Source organism: Bufo gargarizans, chromosome 8 (genome assembly GCF_014858855.1).
Source record: "Bufo gargarizans isolate SCDJY-AF-19 chromosome 8, ASM1485885v1, whole genome shotgun sequence".
Lineage (NCBI taxonomy): Eukaryota > Metazoa > Chordata > Amphibia > Anura > Bufonidae > Bufo > Bufo gargarizans.
This window is the reverse complement of record NC_058087.1, coordinates 179,750,381-179,764,234: the sequence shown is the minus strand read 5'-3', so window position 1 is coordinate 179,764,234 and position 13,854 is coordinate 179,750,381. Positions and strand designations below refer to the sequence as shown.

General features: G+C 44.3%; 1 protein-coding gene across 1 annotated transcript in view; it reads left to right on the top strand.

Moving 5' to 3' along the window:
• LCMT1 (leucine carboxyl methyltransferase 1) overlaps window positions 1-13,590 on the top strand; it is a 35,487-nt gene extending 21,897 nt beyond the window's left edge. Inside the window, exons 9-11 of the mRNA XM_044304063.1 lie at window positions 3,084-3,175; window positions 12,709-12,806; window positions 13,304-13,590. Of these exons, the coding sequence (XP_044159998.1) occupies window positions 3,084-3,175; window positions 12,709-12,806; window positions 13,304-13,326 (213 nt within the window). The 3' untranslated portion in view covers window positions 13,327-13,590. The remainder of the gene's footprint in view (window positions 1-3,083; window positions 3,176-12,708; window positions 12,807-13,303) is intronic.
• The last annotated feature ends 264 nt before the right edge of the window (window positions 13,591-13,854 follow it).

Here is a 13,854-nt window from a genome sequence, read left to right as displayed (position 1 = left end):
ATAACTACTATAATACTGCTCCTATGCACAGGAATGTTAGACTGAGAATGGTGTGGAGCAGTAGGATTTCTGGTTGCTGATGTCGGATACAGGATTAGATGAGTTCTCATTAGTCACCTCTATAATGGGTTTATTTTGCTGCGCACTCGGTGTGGTCGATTAGCTGCTGGATAACCTTTCATTATGTCATTTGTGTTTACGTTTGATAAGATATCAGAAAACCGCTAGGAATGAAGTGCAGATATAAGACTATCACCTCATATGATTGTGACCTCTATAATAAAAGACAAACCTCCTTTCATCACACGTGTCTTTCTCGTGACGCTTATCTCTGGACACACGAGATGGATTTGTCCCTGCCATTTTGCATTCTTACATAGCCATCACTTGCACCTGTGGGGGGATCCTGAGTGCTTGCAGGCTCTTAAAGGGGTTGTCCGAGTTGTTTGATAGGTCATAGGTCAGACGTTTGAAGGGGCCTCTTCTACGTTGTCTAGTGGCTGAGCTTGGTATTGCAGCTCAGTCCCATTCACTTTAAATGGGAGCAATGGATGTGTGGAAGAGGCTGCAGTGCTCTCCTTAGCACCATGGTCCCTGCAAACTTATGATCGGCAGGGGATCCCCCCACTGATCAGATATTAATAACCTATCCTGTCCCCAGAAATCCTTTTTAACCCCTTAGGGACGCATGACGTACCGGTACGACATGTTTCCCGAGTCCTTAAGGACCCATGACGTACCGGTACGTCATGGGTTCAAACCGCGATTGCGGCGGGGGGTTAATTGTGACAGGATGCCCGCTGAAATCATTCAGCGGGCATCCTGTTAACGCCGGGGACATCGCCCCGTATCGGCGATCGCCACAAACCGCAGGTCAATTCAGATCTGCGATTTGCGACCGGATGGCATGGAAGGCAGCGCGATGTCTAAGGAAGGCATCGCGCTGCCTTCCGGTGACGAGCCTGTGAGATCCAGGCCCCGGAAGCTGTATGAGTAATACACACAGTATTCGTCCATACAGCCAATGCATTCCAATACAGAAGTATTGGAATGCATTGTAAAGGAATATACCCCCCAAAGTTCAAGTCCCAAAGTGGGACAAAAAATTAAGTTTTCACCCTAAAAAATTCAGTTTCAAGTAAAAATAAACAAAAACGTAATTTTCCCCAAATAAAGTTTAAAAAAATGGTAAAAAATAGGGGGGGGGGGGGGAAGTATACATATTAGGTATCGCCGCGTCCGTATCGACCGGCTCTATAAACATATCACATGACCTAACCCCTCAGATGAACACCGTAAAAAAAAAAAAAACTGTGCTAAATCATTTTTTTTTTTGTCACCTTACATCACAAAAAGTACAACAGCAAGCGATCAAAAAGGCGTTTGCCCACCAAAATAGTACCAATCTAACCGTCACCTCATCCCGCAAAAAATTAGCCCCTACCTAAGATAATCGCCCAAAAACGGAAAAAACTATGGCTCTCAGACTATGGAAACACCAAAACATGATTTCTTTATTTTTTTTTTGCTTCAAAAATGAAATCATTGTGTAAAACTTACATAAATAAAAAAAAAAGTATACATATTAGGTATCGCCGCATCTGTGACAACCTTGGTCCATAAAAGTATCACATGATCTAACCTGTCAGATGAATGTTGTAAATAATAAAAACTGTGCCAAAACAGCTATTTCTTGTTATCTTGCCTCACAAAAAGTGTAATATATAGAGCAACCAAAAAATAAAATGTACCAACAATACTGCCACCCTATCCCGTAGTTTCTAAAATGGGGCCACTTTTTTGGAGTTTCTACTCTAGGGGTGCATCAGGGGGGCTTCAAATGGGACATTAGTGTAAAAAAAAAAAACAGTCCAGCAAAACCTGCCTTCCAAAAACCGCATGGCATTCCTTTCTTCTGCGCCCTGCCTTGTGCCCGTACAGCGGTTTACGACCACATATGGGGTGTTTCTGTAAACTACAGAATCAGGGCCATAAATATTGAGTTTGGTTTGGCTGTTAACCCTTGCTTTGTAACCGGAATAAAATTATTAAAATGGAAAATCTGCCAAAAAAGTGAAATTGTATCTCTATTTTCCATTCTTGTGGAACACCTAAAGGGTTAACAAAGTTTGTAAAATCGGTTTTGAATACCTTGAGGGGTGTAGTTTATAGAATGGGGTAATTTTTGGGTGGTTTCTATTATGTAAGCCTCGCACTCGCAAAGTGACTTCAGACCTGAACTGGTCCCTAAAAATTGGGTTTTTGAAAATTTCTGAAAAATTTCAAGATTTGCTTCTAAACTTCTAAGCCTTGTAACATCCCCAAAAATAAAATATCATTCCCAAAATGATCCAAACATGAAGTAGACATATGGGGAATGTAAAGTAATAACTATTTTTGGAGGTATTACTATGTATTATAGAAGTAGAGAAATTGAAACTTGAAAATTTTGGAATTGTTTACAAATTTTGGGTAAATTTTGGTATTTTACTTCATTTTACCAGTGTCGTGAAGTACAATATGTGACGAAAAAACAACCTCAGAATGGCCTGGATAAGTCAAAGCGTTTTAAAGTTATCAGCACTTAGTGACACTGGTCAGATTTGCAAAAAATGGCAAAGTCCTTAAGGTGAAATAGGGCCGAGTCCTTAAGGGGTTAAAGGGGCATTCTGGTTGTTAGCAGGGGGTAACTATTAGATTGGTGCGTATCCCAGTGGTAGGACCCCCGCCGATCACAAGAATGGGGGGGCCCCGTACCCCCTGCAGCCCCCCTGAAATGAACGGAGCGGCCGGTCGCATATGCACCTGGCCCCTCCATTAATTTCTGGCAGAGTTCCAGAGATGGCCGAGTACAGCGCTCACGATCTCCAGAATTCTCATAGAAATGAATGGAGCCTCAGGGCGCTCCAGGGCCCCCCATTCTCTCATAGTTATCCCCTATCCACAAGATGGGGGATAAACTTCTGACAGCCGGAATACCCCTTTAATACAAGCCCATTTTTATAAACCTGTGTATTTTGATCAGTACAGATTCCAGCAAAGCCGGGGTTAACCTATGGACTTTCTGGGGCTTTTCTTTGCAGACGGAGAGATTACTATCTAATGGCTGGGAGGCGGCCGATGCCTGGGACATGATTAAAGTGTACGATAATCTTCCCCGAGCTGATGTTGTGCGGTGAGTAGCGCGGACATTGTGATTCTTGCTGCAGATAATCATTAAAGGGAATATGTCACCAATTAAAGCCACATAATAAAGTAGATTCTTTTTTTCTAATCCGTTATTTTATGGTTGCAGAGTTGTTATTTTTATTTTTTTTTGTTGTTTTTTTCCTGTGCAAGATTATGAGGGCGGCCTACTTGCCTGAGCTATCATTAACAGCATTTAGGGATCTGCTTTATAGCAGCTACATCGGCCATAGACACAATAAACCTGAGGTATTCATTGACTTCTATGGAATAGTGGTATTGGCATGCTCGGTGACCTGTGCAGGTAGGGGGAGTAGATACGCTGTAACCATCACCTCTAGTCAAAGATGGATTGTGTGTTATCTACACAGAGGAGTTGCTTCCCATTGTAATCCTGTCTGTGATGACAATAGGATGGCTGTAGGGAAGTGATCTCTACAGAACACAAAGGAGGTCATTTATCAAATAGATCTGGCTTAGTTGCCCATAGCAACCAATCAGATTCCGCCTTTCATTTTGGAAAGCTCCTTTGGAAAATGAAAGAAGGCATCTGGTTGCTATGGGCAACTAAGACAGTTCTGTTTTACACCAGTTTGATAAATGACCCCCAAAGTCCCCCAGAGGCTTAGTGTCCAGTGAAAAAACTTTATATATATATATATATAATATAATAAAAAATATAATTTATTTTTTATTTTTTTTTAAGATAAAATATTCTAAATATATATATATATATATATATATATATATATATATATATATATATATATATATATTCAACGTAAAAATGGGATTTAGGTAATCGATCATTTTCTGCTGACACATTCATTCCTTTTACATTGGTTTTCCAGCTTTTCTAATAACTTTTGGGAGAAAGTTATCATTCTCCTATGCCTCTTATTTGGCGTAAAAAAGTTGCAGTACCCCAGTCTTGCAACTTTTTAAATGCCATTGCAACTTAATTTTTTACAGCTGTCAACCCTCACCATTTCCTAAAAAGGGGGCATGATGAGGGTGGAATGTGGGCAGGGCCATTGGCCCCAGAACATTCATCTTTACGTATGCCGGATAGGTCCAGTTCACACTTCAGTTATTTGGTCAGTTATTTCCATCAGTTATTGGGAGCCAAAACCAGATTCAGGTCAAAAACACAGAACAGGTGCAGATCTTTCCATTAGGTCTCTTGCACACGAACGTATTTTCTTTCCGTGTGCGTTCCGTTTTTTTTGTTTTTATTTTTTTGTGGACCTTATGCGGAACCATTCACTTCAACGGGTCCGCAAAAAAAAAACAGAAGTTACTCTGTGTGCATTCCGTATTTCAGTTTTGCCAAAAAATAGAACATGTCCTATTATTGTCTGCATTATAGACAACGATAGGACTGTTCTATTAGGGGCCGGCTGTTCCGTTCCGCAAAATACGGAATGCACACGGACGTCATCCGTATTTTTTGCAGATCTGTTTTTGCGGACCGCAAAATACATACGGTTGTGTGTATGAGCCCTTACACTTGATCTCTGAGAAGGGGTGACTACTGGTTTTGGCTCTCAATAACTGATGGAAATAACTGACCAAATAACTGAAGTGTGAACTCTGGAGTAGATTTCAGTTTGACGCACGGACTGCTAGAGGCAAGTATTTTATGACAAAGCCTGCACCTCATCAAAAATTACCTGCCTCCTCTGATAACGCAGGCGGTATCAAGACCACGGTAGCACACTTCAGTCTTGATAGGTCAGGGCCTTTGTGATTCTATTTCTTATCATTTGCAAGATCTCTGTTTGCTGTCAGTTAGTTAGTTTGTTTAGTCAGCAGCTGAATAGGCTACTGTGCCAGTAGTTAACACTGCACTGGACATAACCGGGCTACTGTATGGAGCAGTACCAGCAGTGTATGAGATTAGAGAAACCTCATGTAGGCTTTGGTGCGGAGATTGACCTGCTGTGCAGATTTTGAAATGTGCAACAGAATTCACAAATGAAAGGGGGTGATCTGCGGAAAATCCACCTCAAATCTGCACAAAAACTGCATTAAAAACCGCCCCAAAAACGCAATTAATAGTGTGGATTTTTGTTCAACTTTCATGCGGATTTTCTGCACATAAATCTGCACCGTGTGCAGCCACCCTCAGGCGAAATGCACATGATCAGGATTGCGTGCGGAAAATCTGCACCGTAGGTCATGTACATTGTATTCTATGAGAATTTTAAATTCTCAATGCACACGATGCAGATTTTTTCAAAGCGGATTTTGACCTGCGGTGCGGATTTTAAAATCCCCAGCATGTCAATTTATTTTATTTTTTCTGACCGGATTTTCTCCATTCACTTGGTAAAATCTGCATGCGGAAAATAATCCGCACCAATTAATGCGGATTGACCGCACGGATTTGCCTGCGAACACGTGCGGGTTCTCCGCACATGATTCCTGAACATGTGCATGTACCCTTACTGCTTTGATGCTCAGTACTTTGTAAATGGTGAAAGGGGGTTGTCTGGAGTTTAAGAAATTCACATGGAAAAATGTCACTCCCCTGATGCTTTGGTGGTCTCTGTCACTGTGCAGCCATGTTACTGCTGTAGCCACAGTGGTCTGCTGTCGTAGATACAGGTATCAGGTACCAGTGATTGGCTGCTGCGGTCACATGGATGCATTGCACAGCCTCGCTGAAGGAAAGGTGAATAAATACCCAGCAGGGAGCCTCAGGGCTTTGGCACTGGAGCGACGGGGGATTTAACAGTCGTGTGATGGCTTTTTTTTATTTTATTTTTTTTTTTATAAAGTTTACATGTTCTCCTGCTGTTAGCATAATTTTTGAATCTACCAGGCAACCCATTAAAAATTTGGGGTTTAATTTACTAACAGAAATTTGCCTTTATTTGGCTTATTTCTGGCGCAGATTGCGGTGCAATTTGCAGCTTTTCCCCGCTCACTCCAGGTCTAAAAATAGGGTGTGGCGTGGACCGAGGAAGGCATAGAAAATGGTCTAAATTTAAACCAGCAAGAAAGCTGGCGTAGATTTAGACAGACGGTGGATGAACCGAAGTTATGTAGAGGCCGGATCCACCACCAGCTTACCGTCTAAACGCAGGTCTTAATAAATGACCCCCTTGGTGTCTTAAAGGGCACAACTTAGAAGGGAGAGGGTAAGTGGGGTTTGTGCTGGGTTCATAGACCGTAGAGTTGGCTACTACCCCATCCACCCCTCACAGTCTCTCAGGAACTTCTTCAAGACTAAATTATCACTGTTTTCACATTTCTCAAGTTTGACCAGTTATTATCTTATGAACCCATTGTCATTAAAGGCTACGCTTCCCTTAAAGGGTATGTATACCTTTGCATCTTTTTTACTTTATTTCAGATGCACTTAAACAATGTAATCATTTCAAATCGTCTTGATTTAAAATTTCCTACCATTTTGTGTCTACCGCTCCTATGCAGCCCCGTGCTTTTCCATGGTTTCAGACTATGTGCAGTCTGATCCTGCAGGCACGTGTTCTGTTCATGAAGACACACAGGTTTGCAGAAGTGCATTGGATAGGCATAAGGCCATCCTTCATATAAGATAGGGCCGGGGGCTATCCATAGTATTCAGTATATTGGGCAGACTAGATGGGCCAAATGGTTCTTGTCTGCTGACACATTCTATGTTTCTATGCTGCATACAAAACAATACATGGGCTAATGCACAGAGAATTATCGTTTTCGTAGAGGTGTTAGTTGCATTTACAGGCAGCAGTCATCCACCCTGTATGGGGACAAACAGTCCCTACGGCACTTGTGGTCCCCACCCACATTCGTTGTTTGTGGCAGCACATCCGTGTTTGTACAGGGCAATGTCTTCCCGCAAGTACAAATGATGAAAGATCCATTCCTCTGAAGAACGAGTGTTTGCATTTGTCGGGTGGTTGTCAAAAGCTTTATACAGGGCAAATATCAGGAACCAGTGCTCCTATGATCAGTCTTTGCAGATAATTGCCCCAAATGGCTTTTACTAAATAAACTAAAACCCTAAAACTAATCAAAACACTCTGCATGCAGATAGAAATGTCAGATGCTGCAAAACCCAGCATGCAGTTATGTCTCAAGCAGATATGTAAATGATTACGTGTGGTTTGATTAGACACTGGGTCTTGTCACAAGGGTGTAAAAGTGCTTCCTCCGCTGCCCTATAGAAAGGCCCTCAGAAGCGACTTTTGGGCAGTGTACCTCTAGGCGAGAGATTGTTGAGTGCTAGACATTCCTGTACGACGCACACAAAGATATTATTCTAGTTGACTGACTTGGAGAGGGGGTGAATAGAGGATGGTCCTTTTTCAATGAATTGCCACCATCTAGACTGTTCTGACCTAACTGGTAGGAGGTGTAGGGAGCAGTGGTTACATGAAGGCATGCGCACATGGTGAACAAGCTCTGGATGGCCTAGACCAGTGATAGGAAAACTGCGGCTCTCCAGCTGTTGCAAAACTACAACTCCCACCATGCCCTGCTGTAGGCTGAAAGCTGTAGGCAGTCTATGCATGCTGGGAGTTGTAGTTCTGCAACAGCTGAAGAGCCGCAGTTTGCCAATCACTGGCCTAGACGGACCACCAATAGAGAGGATTGCTTGATTTACTGCCAAGCACGAGCAGCTCCCACAGTTTCATTGTCCATCAATGATGGCGCCTTCATTACACACCCCTGTCTCTGCCCGACCATGTCCAGCCACTTATCAGAAGGAACTGCCCCGACTGCTGGTGTGGTGATCTGGAGAGTCATCACATACAACACTCGGTCACCCCTAGTAGTGATACGAGGGACACTAACAGCTGTATCGAGGCTGGAGGCCGTGTCCCAGCCTGTATCGAGGCTGGAGGCCGTGTCCCAGCCTGTATCGAGGCTGGAGGCCGTGTCCCAGCCTGTATCGAGGCTGGAGGCCGTGTCCCAGCCTGTATCGAGGCTGGAGGCCGTGTCCCAGCCTGTATCGAGGCTGGAGGCCGTGTCCCAGCCTGTATCGAGGCTGGAGGCCGTGTCCCAGCCTGTATCGAGGTTTCCCCCAATAAATTTCTCCTTTCGCTCTAATATTGTAATCACTTCCATAACTCCTCGTTACATCTACACATAGAAGGTACAACTCCTTCTTGGTGCGGGAATTTTGTCAGTGAGTGTACCTCCCATATAAAGATGTTACATGGAGTGGGGATGTCATTGCAAGTGGGACACTTCCTTACAGACCCTGCAGTCAATGCAGGAGCTGAACTGATGAGAATAAGGGGCACTTCTAAGGGCTCCAGAGATGTACTGTCCAACCTGAACTCGCTGCCTGTAAAACCAGCCACTCGGGGGCGTAGCTAAAGGCTCATTGGCCCTGGTCTAAAGGTTCAGCTTGGGGGGGCCCCCCCCTTCCCTCAGTGTTTTGTAGCTAGGGAAGCACATAGCCTTTATGCTGCCTGCAGCAAAATTTTAAACAGTAGACCACCCCACCCCCCATGCCAAATTCTTGACCCAAGCCCTTTCCTCCAGCCAGAGCAATAACTTGACCAGCATGCACTTTCTATAATACTGGTGTCTTCTTATGGGGCGCAAGGGTCTTTGGGCCCCCTCAGGCTCTTGGGCCCGGTAGCGACTGCTACCTCTGCACCCCCTATAGCTACGCCCCTGCAGCCACTGTTAAGATAATAGTACACCTAAAACATCATCCAGGGGGAGAGGTACACAAATTCGCGGTCCCCAGAGACCCTTAGCTGGGAGACAGAGGTAGACCTGGCAGTGGTGGAAGAGGAATTTTTTATTAATATATTTTTATTTATTTTTTTGAGAATATTCCTTCAGTTTCAGGTAATGACGATTTACACATTGTCAATCTTTCGCCCTCGTTGTCAAAAATCGCCCTTTTATCTAAATCTGAAATGAAAGTTCTTAAGAAAGGCTTATCCTTTGTCTCCTTACAGAAGTTTGACCTTGTTAATTGGGTCAAAGATCTACACTTATTTGCACACAAACTAAAGTGGAGGACGTTTTTCCTCACTCATGAAAGACGCAGATGTCAGAAGCTGTGGGTTGAAATGGAGGATCTCCAAGATGTTCAACTCCTGGCTGACCTTTACTCTGGGGGGCAGAGAGAGATTGGTGATGGCCCCTTTACTGGGCTTAAGGTACCCTCTAAAAAAATATCCCCCACTCAGTGACGCCGCATCGATTGATATATTTGTCTCGGTGGTTACAGAGGAGTTACGCAAGCTCGAAGGGAGACAACAAGGCCCGGACAATGAGTTGGGATGAAAGGACTGCATTGAAGCAATTGGGAAAAAGATACCTCTATTGTGATTAAACCCTCTGATAAGGGTGAAAATATTGTTATAATGGATCACAATCAATACCGCGACATGTCTGAGGATATTGTATGATAACGCCATATATAGGCGTCTATCCTCAGATCACACCCTTATCTTCAAGAGCCAATTAGCCAAGCTTCTCCAGAAAGCTCTTCAGGACCTTCTCATTAATAAGGCCGAATTTGACTTCCAGAATTTCCGGTGCTTGCAACCTTTTATAGCTTGCCTAAGTTACAAAAAAGAGGGCCCACTGATGAAAGGTAGACCAACATTATCCGGCATAGGTGGCCTCACGGCTAATATCTGCACATACATAGACGTGGTGTTGAGACCTTTTGTGGTAAGCCTGCCATCCTATGCCAGGGATACGATGGACGTCCTGAAAAGACTAGAGGGCATCCAGTGTGATGAATGTACCTGGCTAGCTAGATGTTGAGGCTCTATACAGCTCAATACCTCATCACACTGGGTGCCTAGCCATTAAGGCCTTTCTCAAGCAAAGGGATCATCTTAAAAGACACACCGCCTTCATGATGGAATTATTGGATTTCGTTTTGACGCACAACATCTTTCTCTTTGAGCATCAGATTTTCCACCAGCTCAGGGGAGTTGCGATGGGCAGTCCCTGTTCCCCAATGTACGCAAATCTCTACCTGGACTGGTGGAAAAGAGAAGTCGTTTTTAACTATTTCATGGGGCAGTATACATCACTGATCCCCATCTGGATCAGGTACATCGATGATGTGTTCTTGCTGTGGAGTGGCACCAAAGATATGTATGTTTATGCAATTTGTATCCACTCTTAATGACAACCAAATAGGCCTTTTCTTCATATGTGACATTAATGATAGATCACATTCTTGGACCTTTCTATCACTATTGGGAATGAGGGTAAGGTCATCACCAATATATTCAGAAGAAAGACAGCAACTAACAATCTCCTGCGTTTGGCAGAGTGGCCATCTGGTTGCTCTCAAAAGAGGTATCCCCAAAGGGCGGTACCTGAAAGCTCGGAGGAACTGTTCGGAGTTAGCGGACTTCAGGATAGCTGCTCGTGATTTGAGAACACGATTTATCAAACGTGGCTACCCACAGGAGGTAATCAAACAGGCGTATCACCACTCCTTAAGCTCCACCCGTGAACAGCTACTATGCCCTAAGGTCCCAGAACAGGAGAGTAGTGTCAGTAGAATCATAGGCACTTTTGATAAGGCCCATTAACAGGTGCGGAGATCTTGCAGACTCCTTGGCCTATTCTGAAATCTGACTTGGACGTAGGCAGCTTAATACCCCAGCGGCCGATGGTCACGTATCGTCGCAGTTGGAATGTGCGCGACTGCTTGGTTCATAGTCTGTTCCACCGTCCAGAACAAGAAACGTGGCTCAAACACAATCTGACAGACACTTTCCCATGTGGCTCTTGTATAGCCTGCAATAATGTCATGAAAGGCACGCCATTGCTTAGTTAGGTCACGAATAACAGGTACTTTATCAGATCTTTCATAAACTGTATGCCAGTGTGGTTTGTAAGCGCGAATTTAGAGGAAGAGTCGGGGAGCATCTTTCAGATATTAGGAACAAAAAAGATTACACCAATTGCGCGCCACATCTTGCGATTACCACGATGGTAACATAACGAGGTGGCGACATCAACACGACGCTACTTCGCAAGGAAGCCCATTGGATATTTAAAATGAGCCCAAATGGACTGAATGAGGCGATCTCATTCACCTGCTTTATCCAGATGGGAAGTTGCCTTGTTTGGTAGGTTATGTGTTTGTTAGCCTCATAATATGATTCTGTGCCTGTCTTATTCTGACCGTGAATTGCCTGCTTTTTGTTTATTTAGGTATTTGCCTATTTCTCATTTGCGATCTCTCTCTCTCTTGCCAATGCTACTTGTATTGAAGCTATTTGTGGCCGATGCATAGTAATCCATCTTACTGCGTCGGCTCTGCTATTCCCATTGTGGGTTTGATGAATCATGTTCCACTGTCATTCTAACTTGACGTCCGTCTAGATTGATAAGTTTAGCCACCGTCGAGTTCCTCCTTTACCTCTCAGCGCTGCTGCGTTCCAGGGCTGCAGTGAACGATTATTTTAGTAATTGAGTATTCTATTGATTTTTATTTTTTATGATTAATCGAGTAATCTAAAAAGAAAAAATGAATTAATAGACTGTTTTCCTTTTATAAAAACTAATCAGTCCCCAACACCCTTCGTTACCCATTGTGCGATCAGCCCAAGTGCATCAGCTCCGTTCCCCCCCCCCAGTGCCATCAGCTCTGTTCCACCCCCCCCCCCCAGTGCCATTGGCTTTCCCCAGTGCCATCATCTGTCCCCCTCCCCCCTTGTGCCATCAGCTCCCCCCCTTGTGCCATCAGCTTTACTCCCCCAGTGCCATCAGCTCTCCCGACAGCATGGTCTCTGCTGCCCTGCTCCTCCTGATACCCGGATTGCACAGAGTCATTGGTTGCTATGATGCTGTGCACTCCAGGCGCCTGGCCTTAGTCGCACCCACACCCCCTCGGTTTCACCATCTTACTTTTCCAGCAGGGGCGCCACCGACACGTCATCAGTCCGCGATGCTCTGCGCCTGACATCACACAGCGCGTCAGGTCACGACGTGCGTACGTCAGGAGGTCAGTGCAGCGCGGGACCATGGACGTGCTGTGAAGTGTCTGGAGGCCCCCTGCTGGAAAGGTGAGTATTCAAAGCGCAGCAGGAGACCACGGAGCGGGAGTAATGGCAAGCGCTTCACTCCCAATCCGTGGTCACATGACACAAACGAATCTTCAATTATTATAATTTTTTTTTTTGTGTCCAATTGCTCGATATACTAGGGCTGAGTTGCCCCATTTTTATACTACTTTTCTATGTGATGAATCCTTTATTTTTTAACGTTCTGTCAGGCAGAGATTATACTATCCTGTGCATCGCTACTTATGTGTTTTAGTGAACTCCTAAAACAAACAAAGTCCACATTTGATGATCATTATCACGTGTGTCATAAACACTCAACATGCAATAAACTAAACAAAAATAAATGTAATAAAATAAAAGCACAACACCCAATGAAAAGGCTTAAGAAAAGTTAACCCGATCAAGGGAGGAAGATGCCGCACATGAAACTTCCTGATGTTGGGGAGGGCAAGCAATGGAATGGTGATGTCTGTGAGAGTATATAACTGTATTTCGTTGTCCACAGGATCGAGAAACTGGAATTCTTAGACGAGAGGGAATTATTGGAACAACTTCTCCTCCATTACTGCATCAGCTGGGCCACCAGAGATTCTCTAAACCTAGGTGCGGCCGGCTCCTCGTATCACCATTGTCTCTCTGATTGATTTTCTATATTCCGCATGTGTGTGCCATTCAGCTGATAAGATGTATATTGATTGCATCTGAAGGGTGACAAGATTGTGTAAAAGGTTGGGCTCAAAGGGGTTGCAGATCCATGGCTCCCCCTGTAGTGTAGGGTAGGAGAGGGATGTGGGGCATATGCCATGGCTGCCAAGTGAATGGGGCAGAGCTGCAAAACAAAGCACGGCCACTATCCAGTGGATGGCGCTGTGCTTGGTAAACTGTGTCTGTGATGCTAGATGCTGTGAGAGGGGAAAGGGAGCTGCAGAAAGTGGGCATTGCACCAGGAAGAGTCTGCCCACTAACGTAGAGCAATAGAACGAAAAAGACCTGAAATCTTTAGGTTTTACCCATTTCTGGGTGCTGTGTATGTAATGCAGCTGCTGTATTCAGGAATTGCTGCCGGTGCCAGATGATAATTTTCACCGTCTCCTTCCCAGGTCTTGCAGAAATCACGTTTTGATCACGCACTGAGACACGGATGCTGCTGCTGCTGCTGCGATGGCCCCTGGGTGCTGCGCCTGCACTGAGGAGACCTTGGTTTTTTTTTCTTTTTAGCAGAGGAGACACGACCCTCTGATTTTGATTTAATCGACTCGACTGAACTGATTGCACTAACGTATGTGGCGTTTTTAAATAAACGACGGCTCTCTTTGATGATTTGTACATTAAAGAGTTAAATTATTGTGCAGCATCCACACACATTGTCTGCACGGTGCAAACTTCACTCACTGCTTGTTTATGTGTCTTGATGACTTTTTATGATGAGGAAATGTTGCATAGTACAAGGTTTGATATCCTATAATTGCTGAAGTATGATTTTCACGGCCATCGGATCCAACGTCTAATTAAAAAAAACACTGTTTCCTCTAAGAGGTTGGACGAGTCACAAAAAAAAAGCCTTTTTTTTTCTCCAGAAACAGCCCCACTCTTGTTTATGGCTGGCCACTGGTACTGCAGCTTGGCCACATTCACTTGAATGTGGCTTTGT